This window comes from Gracilinanus agilis, chromosome 2 (genome assembly GCF_016433145.1).
Source record: "Gracilinanus agilis isolate LMUSP501 chromosome 2, AgileGrace, whole genome shotgun sequence".
NCBI classification, from domain to species: domain Eukaryota; kingdom Metazoa; phylum Chordata; class Mammalia; order Didelphimorphia; family Didelphidae; genus Gracilinanus; species Gracilinanus agilis.
Window position 1 is genome coordinate 615043781 of NC_058131.1, and position 15797 is coordinate 615059577.

The 15797-nt window shown below is 36.1% G+C and overlaps 1 protein-coding gene across 1 annotated transcript in view; it reads right to left on the minus strand.

The window, feature by feature from the left end:
* LOC123234246 (cilia- and flagella-associated protein 43-like) overlaps nucleotides 1-15797 on the minus strand; it is a 227621-nt gene that overhangs the window by 76589 nt on the left and 135235 nt on the right. The window contains exons 19-22 of the mRNA XM_044660173.1: nucleotides 14990-15082; nucleotides 11338-11415; nucleotides 10580-10705; nucleotides 3681-3785 (exon numbers count right to left, since the gene is read on the minus strand). Of these exons, the coding sequence (XP_044516108.1) occupies nucleotides 3681-3785; nucleotides 10580-10705; nucleotides 11338-11415; nucleotides 14990-15082 (402 nt within the window). The remainder of the gene's footprint in view (nucleotides 1-3680; nucleotides 3786-10579; nucleotides 10706-11337; nucleotides 11416-14989; nucleotides 15083-15797) is intronic.

A 15797-nucleotide genomic window follows, 5' to 3' on the forward strand; every position in this document is an offset into this window, starting at 1 on the left:
GCTCAAAGGGCTATAAAAGAATGCCTGCCCTTTGACCCAGCCATACCATTGTTGGGTTTGTACCCCAAAGAGATCATAGATAAACAGACATGTTCAAAAATATTTATAGCTGCGCTTTTTGTGGTGGCAAAAAACTGGAAAAGGAGGGTATGTCCTTCAATTGGGGAATGGCTGAACAAACTGTGGTATATGCGGGTGATGGAATACTATTGTGCTAAAAGGAATAATAAACTGGAGAAGTTCCAGGCGAACTGGAGAGACCTCCGGGAACTGATGCAGAGCGAAAGGAGCAGAGCCAAAAGAACATTGTACACAGAGACTGATATACTGTGGTAAAATCGAATGTAATGGGCTTCTGTACCAGCAGCAATATAATGACCCAGGACAATTCTGAGGGATTTATGGTAAAGAATGTTACCCACATTCAGAGGAAGGACTGCAGGAGAGGAAACATATAAGAAAAGCAACTGCTTGAACGCATGGGTCGGGGCAGACATGATTGAGGGTGTGGACTTGAAACTACCACACCAATGCAACCACCAACAATTGGGAAATTGGTCTTGATCAAGGACACATGACAAAACCAGTGGAAATGTGCGTCGGCCATGGGGGGGGGGGAGTGCGGGGGGTGAAGGGGAAAGTAGGAGCATGAAACATGTAACCATGTTAAAAATGATTATTAATAAATGTTAAAAAAAATAAAAAAAATTTAAAAAAAGACTATCTGCCTTTTGATCCAGTCTGCTTGGATTATACCCCAAAGAGATAATAAGGGAAAAGATTCGCACAAAAATATTTATAGGTGCGCTCTTTGTGGTGGCAAAAAATTGGAAAATAAGATAATGTCCTTCGATTGGGGAATGGCTGAACAAATTGTGGTATCTGTTGGTGATGGAATACTATTGTGCTCAAAGGAATAATAAACTGGAGAAATTCCATGTGAACTGGAAAGACTTCCAGGAAATGATGCAGAGTGAAAGGAGCAGAACCAGGAGAACATTATACACAGAGGCTGATACACTGTGGTAAAATCGAATGTAATGTACTAGCAGCAATGCAATGACCCAGGACAATTCTGAGGGATTTATGGAAAAGAACACTATTCACATTCAGAGGAAGAACTGCAGGAGTGGAAACACAGAAGAAAAACAACCGCTTGAACACATGGGTGGATGAGGACATGGTTGGGGATGTGACACTAAACAACCACACAAATGCAACTATCAATAATATGTAAATAAGTCTTGATTGATCACACATGTTAAAACCAGTGGAAATGAGCATTGGATATGGGCGGGGGGAAGGGGGTGAAGGGGAAAGTAAAAACAAGAATCATGTAACCATGGAAAATCTTTCTAAAAAAATAAAATATTATAGTCCTTAAAAAATAAAGGAGAGTCTATTGATTCTAAAATAAAATAAAATAACTCTAGACAATATAAAATATCTGGAGGTCTACATGCTAAGGCAGACTCAGAAATTATATGAACACAATTACAAAGCAATTTTCATACAAATATATGAACAGCTGGAAAAAATGTTAACTGCTCATGAGTAGACTAAGTCAAAATAATAAAGATAATGATTCTACCTAAATCTATTTATGTAGTGCCATACCAATCAAACTGTCTCAAAATTATTTTATAGAACTAGAAAAAATAATAATGAAATTAATCTGGAAGAACAAAAGGTCAAGAAGTATCCTAGCCATATCAAATCTCAAACTGTACAAAGTAATAATTTTCAAACAATCTGGTCCTGGCTAAGAAATACAGTATTAAATCAGTGGAAGAGATTAAGCACACAATATACATTAATAAACTATCACAGTAATCTAGTGTTTGAAAAACCCAAAGATGCAAGCTTTTGAGATAAGAACTTACTATTTGACAAAAACTGCTGGGAAAACTGGAAAACAGTATGGCAGAAACTAGGTATAGACCAATATCTCACATCATATCCCAAGGAAAAGTCAAAATGGGTATATGATTTAGATATAGAAAGTACAACCATAAGCAAATTAGGGGAGCATAGAGTAATTCACCTGTTAGATCTATGAATAAAAGAATTTATGACTAGAGATAGAGAGCATTTTGAGATGTAAAATGGATAGTTTTGATCCTATTAAAATTAAAAGTTAATGCACAGACAAAACCAATGCAATCAAGACTAGAAGGGAAGCATAAAGCCAGGGAAAATGGTTTTATAAGTTTCTCTGGTGAAAGCTTTAATTCTCAAATATATAGGGAACTGAATAAAATTTATAAGCTTATAAGTTATTCCCCAGTTGATAAATGGTCAAAGAATATAAATAGGTAGTTTTTCAGATGAGGAAATCAAAGCTACGTATAATCATATGAAAAAATATTTTATATCACAATTTTAAGAAACCCAACCCTTACCTTCCACCTTAGAATTAATACTGTGTATTGATTCCAAGGCAGAAGAGTGGTAAGGGATAGGCATTAGGGGTTAAGTGACTTGACCAGGGTCACACAGAACCTCCTGTCTCTAGGTCTAACTCTCAATCCACTGAGTTACCCAAGCTGTTCCCATCTAAATCACTATTGAATATATACAATTTAAAACAACTCTAAGGTACCACATCATTCCTAGCAGGTTGTAGATAAGGAAAATAATAAATATTGGAGAGGAGGTGGGAAAACTGGGATACCAATGCACTGCTGGGGAATTGTGAACTAATCCAACCATTCTGGAGAGCAATTTGGAATTGTGTCCAAAGAATAAAGCTGCATACCCTTTGATCCAGCACTACTATTGTCTGTATCTCAAAGGATTTTAAAAAGGAGGGGAAAGGACCTATATGTACAAAAATGTGTATCATACCTCTTTTTTGTGGTAGCAAAGAATTGGAAATTGAGGGAATACTCATCAGTTAGGGAATGGCTGAACAAGTTGTGGTTTATGATTATGATGGAATTCTATCATATAAGAAATGATGAGTAGGACGATTTCAAAAACCTGGAAAGATTTTACACCTTTATGAACATATATACATCTTTACATATCTGTAGAGATGTGTGTATCCACATATATGCATTAGCAAAGTGAAGCGAGCAGAACCAGGAGATCACTGTGCCCAGGAACAACAGTTTTGTTTGATGGTCAATTCTGAATGACTTATCTATCAAGGATTCAAAGATTCAAGGCAGTTCTAAAGCACTGGTGATGAAAAAATGCTATTCATTTTCAGGTAAAGAACTGATGGAGTCTGAGTGAAGATAGAAGCATTCTATTTTTCACTTTATTTTCTTCATATATATATGCACAAATATGCACACATGTATGTATATTATGTACATATGTACACATAAATGCACACATATACCCAAATATATATGTATATGTGTATATGCATATGTGTATATATACACATCTCTATAGATATATAAATATATATGTGTATATGTATGTGTTTATGTGTGTATATATATTTTTTCCACAAGATCAATGTGGAAATGTTTTGCATGATTACATGAGTATAATCTAGATCAAGTTGTTTGCCATCTTAGATGGGGGAGAGGAAGTAGAAGATTGAGGGAGGGAGAGAATTTGGAACTCAAAAGTGTTAGAAAATGAATGTTATAATTGTTTTTACATGTAACTGAAGAAAAAATAAAATGCTATAGGAAAAAATATAAGAAAAAAAGAATAGCCACCTTAATTGATTGGCCTTTTGTTTTCATGGAGTTCCAGCATTCTTCTGTCAAAATGTAACATAAAAACCTCTTTGCTAGATTCTCCATTTCTGCTTCCTTTTTCAACTTTAAGAAAAAAAGAAAAGGAAAATGTTAATTGTTTCAGAATGGCTTAATATGTAAAATTTAAAAACTTATTAGTTGCATGAATATATATTTTTAAACAAGAAGCCCATTATCCATAAATCATATTTCAGTTTTTTGAAAGTTTCTATAGGTAACACATTCTTTGTTGTTGTTGTTGTTGTTGTTGTTGTTGAATCATTTCAGTCCCTATTTGGGTGTTTTTTGGCAGAGATATTGGAGTGGTTTGTCATTTCCTTGTCCAACTCATTTTACAGATGATGAACTGAGGCAAACGGGGTTAAATGACTTGCTTAGGTGGCACAAGTATCTGAGGCCACCTTTGCACTTTGCACTAGATGGACGAGTCTTCCTGAGTTCAGGCCTAGCACTCTATCCATTGCACTACTCAGCTGCCCTTTCTTAGCTAAACTGGCTATGGGGTGGACAGCATTGTGCGGTCCATACCTGAAGATTTGATAGCTCAGTAGGATATGTTCTAGTTTGTGCTTCACTTTCATCAGACCTGTTAGTGACTTTTACATTTGTGTGGCGTAAAAATGAATCAGTAGTGTATTATTCACAATTATGGTTAGCATTAGAATTAAGAGTGGTCGTGATCATTTCAGAATAATTATCCCTGTCACTCTCCTATATAGATGAGCTCAGCTAAGTTCTTCAAGGAAGAGAGAAAAGAAGCCTATAACAAACATAACAAACAGCAGAGACAACCTTTCTGGAAGTGAGTAGACCTTTACCCCATCTAATCCCCTTTTTTAAAAAATAAGACTTCTCTAAAAGTGGCCAAACACCTTTCCTTTTTTTGTTTCTCAATTGTTTCTCAATTGACTTGCAATCGGCATTTCAGAGGTTAAAATCATGAAGTCTGAGGAAAATTACCATACAGAGAACCCCTTGGAGCCTAGAAGATACAGTAAGAAGAATCTCCTATGGAAATAAAACTCCTATCTAGAAAATGGTTAGCAAGACTGTGGCCCTGGTTTTGAACATACTTGAAACCTGACTCAACTAGGACAGGGAACCAAAAGGGGGGGGGGAAGGAGTATGTCTGATAAGAAACCAATGACTCACATACAAGTGGTGAACTCAAGGCAACCATTGGGTAGATTTCCTATAAACTAAGGATTTTTCTTGTAAGCCAATGGACATGACTGGGAAATAGCTGGCAATGTTCCCTGCTGTCTGCTCTTTCTCTAATAAAGGCTGCCTCCTATCAAAGTCCCCCATCTGCTCACTACAGTGATCTCTGGGGGGTGCTAGGTCCCCCAAAACCCACTCCACACACTTTCATATAGGCAAGCTTTTATTAGCTTCAAGAAACCATGTCATAACATGTCATTGTTATTGGGCTTTAGTGGAGATCTAATATTAATAAAAATGCTAACCACATTTAGAGACCTGATAGGGATACTGAGCAGAACTGTTATTTCAGTGGACTGGGTAATTACAGATGTGAAAATGCCCTAAGTATGTATAAGAGATGTTATTTGAAACCAGGATCCTTATCTACTATGTCATGTTGCTAGAGATTTTATACTTTTTTTGTTTTGTTCAGAAGAATATGCCTTTTCCACAGGGCTTATAGCTAAGTTTTCAGTGAGACTCACTTTTGTAATAGGTGACTAAAAGCTTGCCTATATGAAAGTAAAACTCCCTAACAGGTCTGATGGAAGGAATGCATACTGATGATCTGCTAGTCCTCAAACCCAGTAGTAGCCATGCATATAATCTGGGACACTAGACTATGTGTCAGTTGAATCCTGTGATGTTGGCTTATTAGAGTTCTTCCTAACTGTAGAGTTGTTAACCGTTTGCATTTTATGTACTGCTTTATAGTTAGATATGAAATTTAGGCAAGTCAGGGACCCTATCTTCAAGGGATTTACAATCTGGTGGAAGGATATGATAGAGGCATAGATAAGTGTAATGTACAATGTTGCATGAGAAGTGTCTCAGACAATTACAAATGAAAGTATTATAATCCAATCACTTTAAAGTTTGTAAAATGCTTAACTTCCAACAACTCTTTAAAGTATATATTATATATATTATAGGAAATATTATTATTCCTATTTTACAGATGAGGAAACTTTGATTCAAATAGAATAAATAACTTATCCATGGTTATAAAACTACTGTCAGAACCAGCAACTCTTGCCCCCAAGTCTAGCACACTTGACCCTATACATTGACATTATTCAGCTAGAAGAAGGATTCAAAGAAAGGTAGCATTGAGATAGTGTTTAAAGGAAAAGTAAAAATCAAACAGGTGAATAAAGCAGCAAGGTGAAGGACTCTAAGGCATAGGGAATATTCCGGAGCAAGGCATAGAGGAAGGCAACATAGAGCATATTCAGAGGGCAGAGTCTATTTTTGGCTAGAGAATAGAATAACATATGAAGATAATAAAAGAACAGAGAAGCAGAGTAGTGATAGGTCTTGGAAATGGAAGGTCTTGAGCCTAGTAAAGAAGCTCTAACTGTAGTCTGTAGGCAATGAGAAATCACTGAAGTGTTGCTTTTTGCTTTTTTATTAGATGAGTAATATTACCATGTTGATAAGAAGAATGAAGGATGAACTAGAAGAGGCAGAGTAGAGAAAGACAGACTAATTAGGAGCCTAAATATAGCTAGTAATATGCCTTTATTTTAAGTTCTAATGACAAATAGATATTCAAATATATAAACAAGAGAATAAGAAAAAGGAAATAAGATGAAACAAAGATTACAAATGATTGCAATATATAAATTATTATTTACTAAGTATTAATTCTGACCTAAAATATGTATGTTGATTTTTAACATATTATTAACCATATTATCTTTGTTTTGTGATATTTTGGAGCATTATTTTGTTTATAACTTATACTTGTTGCTACTTTTGTCTTTAGCTACGTATAGTAATTATAGTCAATGTATAAATTGTTCTTTTTGTCTCTGTTTTCTTTGCTCCGAATCATTTAACACAAATTTTCCTATATTTCCTTGAATTCATCATATCATCTCATAATTTTTCATGGCACAATAATAGTACATCATGTTCCTACATCATAATTCAGTTAGCCATTATTACAGTGATTTGATATTTATTATAGCCCCAGCTATATCTTGCTGTAAAAGAGGACTTTTTTTCTTTATCAGTGTTTTCCTTTGGTTCCCAGTTCCTAATTGGGTCAAAGTTTGCACATTTTCGTATCTTTTGTTGTATGATTTCATATTTTCCAAAAAAGAATCGGACCAATTCCCATCCCCACCAATAATATAATACTATGTTTATTTATTTGTCACAGTCACAACAATGAATTTTGTTGATTTTTATTATCTTAGCTAAATTGTTGGATATTAGGTAAAGTTTCAATTGTTTAGTTTACATTTCTTATATCCAAAAAATTGTCAAGTCTTATTGTTTCTATCTCCACAATGATCTCATATCTATTCTACTCACAGAGCTACTACCTTACTTCAGGCATTCATCACTCCTTATCTAATTAACCTAATTATTCTCTCTCCATCCAGTCTTTGACTTCTCTGGTCTATCCTCTACCTAATAGCCAAAACGATATTCTCAAGCACAAATCAGTCAACTAGTTTGCTCTGTTTAAGTGCTGTTTAATTATGCCATTCCTTTTATTTAAAAATTCCCATGCCTACTTATATGACTTTTAAAGCCTTTCATAGCCCTAACCCATTTTCTCAGACTTATTGTAAATTATTCCTTTTAACACACTTTATGTTCTGGCCAAAATGGAACATTATTTGTTTCTTCAGGATAGATTGCTGTTTGTAGTACAAAATCTATTTTCATGTATCCCCAGTCCCCATATCCATTGATACAGAACTCTTCTTATTAGTGAAGATTAATGCCCTGTGGCTGCAACTGAGACAGGGTAGAGATGGCAAGAGCGAGAAAGCTTCAGGCTTCTACTTTTCTTTGGACCTTCTTCATACTCTAGAGCCCCTTTGGATGTCTTCAGTTTCCAGTTTTGAGAAAGAAGATGGAAGAGGCTAACCCTACTTCAGGCTGCTCAAAGATTCTGGGGAAAAGCTGACATGAGAGAACCTGGCAGTCTTCATCAATGTCTCCATTCCCAACTTGCCACTCTAGAAACTTTAGGGAGCTTCCCCCTGGGTGACTCTCTCTCTCTCTCTTTATTGAGCAGAGTTACTTTCCAATGGAAGAGCTCTTTTACTCTGTATTGTTCAGCATTTATCTTTATATGTATATTTTTTCTGACTTCCATTTTGCTACTTATTGGATAAATGGCTAATTGCTATTTGTATATTAATTGTGGAACTAGCATCCAGTGGAAAGGGAGTCAGGCCTTGGATATAAAGTTTGGTATCTTTTTTCTCTAGTAATGAACAGTGATTAGAAGTTGGATTGAACCTGAAAAAATCACATTTCCTAATTAAATGATATTTTTTTAAACCCTTGCACTTCGGTGTATTGTCTCATAGGTGGAAGATTGGTAAGGGTGGGCAATGGGGGTCAAGTGACTTGCCCAGGGTCACACAGCTGGGAAGTGTCTGAGGCCGGGTTTGAACCTAGGACCTCCTGTCTCTAGGCCTGACTCTCACTCCACTGAGCTACCCAGCTGCCCCCTTAAATGATATTTAAGGGAGAAAATAGATCTAATTCTAGGCCTGCATTCCTTCTCTTTTGGGAGAGTAGAATGACCAAACTGTCTGGTCTTAACTTCCTCCTGGCAGGAATTAAGAGGTGTGGGGGTGGGAAAAAGAGGCTAGAAATACCAATTATAATATTTTTATAATGAAATGAGAATACTTGGGGGGGGATGGAAAATAAATGAGAGCTACAGAGCAAAGAATTGGAAAGAGAATTAACAGCTTAGCATAATGGGTACAAAACCTTTCCAAGGAACAAGTGTAGAACAGTATTATTAGACCAGGGTACTTCTTATATCAAGGGATTAATTTTCTTTCTAGTTCTTTCTTCCATAACTCTCATTTCTTTTCCAATGTTTTTATCTCACTCTCATTTAATTTATAAAACCATTTTTAGTCTTTATCTTTTAAATTATTGCTTTATCCCTTCTAAGAATTCTTTTTGCCCAGGCTCTGTTTTCCTCTGATACTGGGTTCTGAGGTACATCTGTTGATATTTGCTTCTAAGCTGAACTTCTTCCTTTCTTGATACACTACCCAGAGCCTTCTCTTCCAGAACTCTATTCCTCAGACCAAGTTGGATCTGGATCACAGATCCAGAAGTAGATGGTTTATACCTTCCCCTTATTGCAATGTCTTGGTATAGATTTGAGATCTGTTCTTGCCAAGGTGCACATGGCTGGAGAATTAGGCATGAGCATGAACTTGACACGGGAATGCGACTGGTATGACACATTCCCCAGAGACTGAAGACCTACCTGTCTATCTCCTTTTCCCAGTCTAGGGCAGACAAAGGATTCATTGTGATTTTCTATGGATTTCCCTGCTAGGATTTGACCCGGAACACTTTCTGAATCTGTTTAAAGGAGATTTGTGGAGGAGAGCTCTGCTGTGCAGGTTCCTACCACTCTGCCATTTTGGTAGCATTCTTCTTTGCTACATATATTTTTGCATTTATCTTTTACTATGGTCATCTGACTCCAATTATAATACGCTTTCCATTGTATAATTCAGACTCATGGAAATAGTTTGTACAACAAATTACAGTGAAATTTACCAAGTGGAAACATTCCTAAAAGAACAGTTTGATAGTGCTGAACTTGGAGTCAGGAAGCCCTGAATTTGAATCCTGTTTCAGACATTTATTAGCTGTTTGATCTTGGGCAAGTTGTTTGGCTACTCTCAGCCTGTTTTCTCATCTATAAAAGAGATGTGATAATAATATTTACTCCATAGGGTTCTTGTAAGGATGAAATGAGATGATATATGTAAGACACTTTGTAAATCCAAAAGCACTTTATAAATGCTAGTTATTATTATTACAATTATACAGAAATTTAAAAATTCAAAAAACAGAAAATTTTTGTCAGCTGCCCTTGCTTCTATTTTCTCTACATATCTTTTAAATATGGTTTCTGATTCTTTGTATATCCTTAGAGGTCTCTTTAGAGAACTCCATTTTTGCCTCCTCATCAGAATTGTTTCCTTTTTATTTCAGAATTTCATTCTTAAATGTTTCCCATTCCTACTCAGATGACATACCCTATAGCACCTATGGGGTCTCAACCATCCATTTTTTTATTCTTTGAAATTCGCTCTCCAAAAAGTAGAATACATGTCATAAACTATGCACAAATTCTGTCTCTTTTATTATACATTCTAAGATCAAATAGCCACTTCCTCCCAAAGTTTCCACCATTTTTATCCCAGAAACTAGTTTTTCTCTGTTAGGGACAATCAGATCCAGAAATTATAATGAAATCCTGCCCTGTTCAGCCACCATATATTGCTGATACCTCCTCACAGACACAGAGAATATCTAACTCTCCTTCGTACTCTTCTTGCACCTTGCACAGTATTATACATGTAACAAATGCTTAATAATATTGGCTAAATGAGAGAAGCTATTTTTTTTAAACTCTTGTACTTCGGTGTATTGTCTCATAGGTGGAAGATTGGTAAGGGTGGGCAATGGGGGTCAAGTGACTTGCCCAGGGTCACACAGCTGGGAAGTGGCTGAGGCCGAGCTATTATTTTTATATCCTATTTATACATAAGCTTTTTCCTAAGTAAATAGGAAAAGTTCTCATTTTGTCCTTTCTTTCTTTTTTAGCATACAAATAATACTGCTTCAAGTAGATTCCCAAATACCTTTTCCAGTTCTTCTTCACGTTCATCATAAAGCCTTTGTATTTCTTCAACATCTAGACTGAATTCTTTTTGTTCTAGTTGTGCAATATCAGATGCTAATTCATTTTCTCTCAACATATCTTGAATCTGAATTAAATAATAGAAAACAATGGTGAACAAATACATAATAATAGCTTAAATTTTTTTAAGTCTTCCTCTCCCAGTTTCATTAGGCAAAATTCAATAATATTACTTACTACCAGTATTTAGTTGAGTTACTAATTTCTTAATGCCATCATAGTTTATTACTTGCAAAAGTCTACTTATGAATAGATATATTTGTTGCCAAAGAATTTTTTAATTCTACCAAATTTCCATGGGTATTATGTTGGTTTTTTTTTAAAAGAAAAAAAATTTAGCTTCTTTAGGAACCTGCTTCAACACAGAAACATTGAAGAGGCCCATATAGTTTAATGTATTTGTTCCACAGAATTCATCTAAATAACTTTACTAAAATAGTCTAACTTTTTCATTTCCCCGCATATTATATTCTTTTTTCTTCATCATTGACATTGATAGAGCATCCAGTGTGTTAGGCTCTGGGCTGAAAATGTGTGGTAACTCACTTTCTAAAATATAGAAGAAAACTGAACTTGTAAGCATAGAAGGTAGAATAGCTAAGTAGCACACATGCCTGCCACATACCTATATACAGCTAAGAGGGAAATACAATTTGAGATTATAGGGTATTTTATTAGAGTGTGAATCATAACACTTACAGTTTTAGTCAGACTTTTGATTCCGTCTTTTAGTTGCTTCTTTTTTTCAGTAAAAATTTTAACCTCTTTTCTGATGGCCTGGAACATCAATCAATCAATCAGTAGTATTTATTGAGTATTGCTTAGCACTACTGCTACTATTGTACTCAGGGATAGGAATACAAAGAATTAAATAATCTCTACTCATAGAGTTTATATTCTTTTTTTTTTAACCCTTGTACTTCGGTGTATTGTCTCATAGGTGGAAGATTGGTAAGGGTGGGCAATGGGGGTCAAGTGACTTGCCCAGGGTCACACAGCTGGGAAGTGTCTGAGGCCGGGTTTGAACCTAGGACCTCCTGTCTCTAGGCCTGACTCTCACTCCACTGAGCTACCCAGCTGCCCCCATAGGGTTTATATTCTAACAGGAGCCTACATCAAGAACATATATAAGGTTGTTCAGAATCCATATAAAAATGAATACAGCTAAATACAAAGTAAAGAGGGAAGACACTAGCAGTTGGGGCAAGGAGAATTGGGACAAGTTTCATGTAGAAAGTGGTGTTTGATTGACATATTTAAAGAAGAAAGAGATTCTCAGAGGTAGAGGTGAGTGCCTTTCAGGCTTGGGGGATAGCCAATGCAAAAGGACATGAGATGGAGGGCTCTGTGTGTGTGTGTGTGTGTGTGTGTGTGACAGAGACAGAGACAGGACAGAAAGAGAGAGAAAGAGAAACAGTCGGGCCAATTTGACTAGATTGCACAGTAGGGGAGAGGGAATAATGTACAATAAGGCTGGAAAGATAGGCTGGGGGAGGGTGTGAAAGGCTTTAAAAGATAAACAGAGGAGTTCATATTTTATATTCAAGATAATAACCACTAGAATTTATTGAGTAGGGAAATGACATGGTCAGATCTGTACTTAAGGCATCCTTTGGCATCTCTGTGGAGGATAGACTAGAGTAGAGAGAGACTTGGGGCAGATAGACCATTTAGGAAGTCAATGAAATAATCCAGTTGAGATTAAATGAAGAAGACTTGAATTAAGGTTGTAGTTGTGTGCAGGGGGTCAGATACAAGTAATGTTGTAGAGAAATGGCAAATTTTGGAAACCAATTGTTCAGTGTAATATGGAAGATGAGTTAGCAAAGAAGATTGAGAAGAAATTCAGACAAGTAAGAGAAAAAAGAAGTGGCAACTGAAAAATACAAAGAAAGAGTACTGAGGGTGGGGAAGGAAGGTTGGCAGTGTCAAATGAATCATAAAGTTCAGGAGAGTTAAGGACAGAGTAAAAAACTCTATTGGATCTGACCGTCACAACCACAGCATTTACAAAGCAAGAACAATGAAAAACAAATATAAAGTATATTTTTAAAAGTACCTCCTAGAAAAAGAAACACACACATACAGATGTATTCTAGTCTGGGCTCTCCATGTAGGTTTGGAAGAAAGCTCTATTTATATTTGAAATGGACATAAATCAGCAAGACATTGTACAGAACAAGATTGAAAAGCAAAATTGGGGGTAAATGTATTATAGTGTCAAGATAATTGAATGTGGAGTCACAAGGCTCAATTTTAATCCTGGCTCTGTCTCTTATTATGTGATCTTGGTAAAGAAACTGAACCTTTCTGGCCCTCAATTTCCTCATCTCTTAAAAAAGGCTGATCAGTGCAGGGTTGGAGGGAAAGACATAGGTGCATTTGTGGGCAGTAGAGAGGCCTTCAATTAAACAGGGAAAGGTCTAAGATTAGTGAGAGTAAGGATGATTATATAAACAAACAAACAAAGAGAAATAAATAAATGTGTGTGTGTGTGTGTATGGTAGTGGACAGAATCTGAATGACATGAGATGAGGAAGGGATAAGAGGTAGCTCTTGGTAAATGGCCTCAATGTTTTTGTAAAGGTGGTGTCTTCTGCCTCACCCATATCTTCTCCCATCCTGATCCATTCATTTCCACTATTATTTACGTTTCTCATCCCTTTTGTGGCTATATTCTTTCTTGAGATGAGAGGAGAACTTTGGGTCAATTGTAGTAAGGATGGATGTCTCAAGTAAGGGATTTTTAAGGGTGACATGGATGAGATGGAGGAGATGATCTATTATTAGGGTCTTCACTTCCTTTTTACTTACTTTCTCCATAAGTCTTTGCAGTCTGATTTCACACCTCAACATTCAATTGAAATTGTTCCCTCAAAGCATAATGAATGAAATAAATTCTCTGGAGGTTGTATTTCTAGTTTAAAATATTAATTTATTTATCTACCACCCAAGATTTCTAACAAGCCAATTGACTCCTTCACATTCTAAACAGATGCCACAAAACTCAAGCCAGGTAGCCAGGCTGAGTCAGAGAGAGAAAGAACAGAAGCTTAAGCATGAGCAAAATTAGCAGCAAGGCAGGAGAGTGGGTCAGGCCAAAAATGATCTGACTTCCAGTCATGCAAGCCAATGTCTTGTCTGGAGTCATCACTCGGTCGCTCCCAGGACATCTCTGATTGGAGTCTTGCAGGGAGTAGCCTCAGTGGCCTCAATTTCTCCCTTACCACTTCATGACAGGAAAGGTGGGTCACAGGAGGGGGACCCAAAGACCCTCTTCCTCCTTACCAAGCAGTTGCATGCTTCCCAACAAGGTGGCTTCCCTGTTGATTTCATCACCTAATCAAGCCCTTGTTTACAGATAAATAAGGAGCAGGTCTCCACCTTGCCTGTTTTTACATTTAGACAAAAGAAGCATCCAACCTAGTTTCATAATCTGGGAGAGAGATTGTTTTGAAGTTTTAAAAATTAAACTGTTTTGTGGGCCAAAGTGGAACCATTTTTTCAAAAAATATCCCAGTTCAATATTAATTTTCCACAAAAGTTACCAATGATATCTTAATATTTAATAGCTTTTTTTCTCAATCCTCTTATTTCTTAACTTTTTTTTAGCCTTTGACTCTGTTGGTCAACCTCTCTCTTTCGTTTTTTACTACACCACTTTCTCCTGGTTCTTCCCCTTTTTGCCTGACAAGTCATTAGTTTTTAAGGGCAGAGACTTCTTCTTTTTCCTTTGTTTATATTCCTAGGCCAAGCAAATCATAGTCATTTGGCTTTTTCACTTGCCTTGCAGAAAACATGCTATTCCAGGGCTAAAGAGGATGTATTATAGTTAGTCAAGTATAGTTAAATACTAAAATAGTATCAAAATAGTGAAAAGAAGAATGTGAGTTGAGAGCACAAAAGCATAAATTGCAGGTCACAGTTAGGATGAAGAATGGGTATAAAAGGTATAAGACAGAGTGAGAGATAGTAACTTCTTCTAAGAGGAGACTGGAGAGGGAAATTTTAGAATTCAAGATCATAGAGGTGACTCTTGTGAATAATGGTGAAATTCAAGGCATGACCTGCCCTGAGCTGACTAGAGGTATGTCATGGAAGTCGAGAAGGTCGATGCTTTGGAAGGAGCCATTAACGTGAATATTGACATTTTCAAGTTTGATTATAGGAGAAGGTAGTGATCAAGAGAAGATTATTAGAGGCTCAATGTTCCTAGTGAACCAGGGATACACAGAAGGCACAGTTTTGAAATTTTGCCTAGGATATATAAATTCTTTGGCTTGTTTTTTTTCTAGCATCAATTGTTAATACATATTCTATAATATATATCTATATATGTATACACTCAAACCTCTCTGTTTTTCTTTTGTAACCAGGTAATTTCAGCTTCATAGGTCTCATCTGATATCTCAACTTCAGGAAATGAGTACTTTTTGTGATATCCCTGAGAAGAAAGGATAGATATTTGTATTAAACCACACTCACTAGTCCACCAAATTTCCTACCCCATTATTTGAGAATTATTCTAAAACCCTATTCTGTAAATTTCTCTGATTATCTTGAATACAGACAATAATTTAATTTGCTCCTGACACAAAATTCCTTTGAATTAATTTTCAACAAATATGTCAAATATATTTAATAGTTTGGTCACATATAATGTCATATTAAACTTAAAATATATATTTATTTGTATATTACTTAGATCTGTATCACAGATGTTGGTCTTAGATTATAGATTTACAAAGGGCAAATTAACTTTTTTTTTGTACAACTCTCATAGAATCATAGAACCATAGATGGAAGGGCCTTTAAGCCCATCTAGTCCAACCTCCTCTTTCCAGGGATGAGGAAATTAAAATCCAGAGAAAGATTAAATACCCTTTCATGTACATAGTATAACTACAGGGCATAATGCTACAGGTAATGAGTAAGATAATATATACTTAAAAAAAACAACACCTTACTTTCCATGTTAGGGGGGTGGTTAAATGACTTTCCCAGGGTCACACAGCTAGGAAGTGTCTAAGGTCAGATTTGAACCTAGGACCTCCCTGCATCTACTTCTGGTTCACCATCCACTGAACCACCTAGCTGCCTCTATAATACATGCTTTTAATGATTGATCATCTCCACAGTGGTATTCTGTCCTATATCCT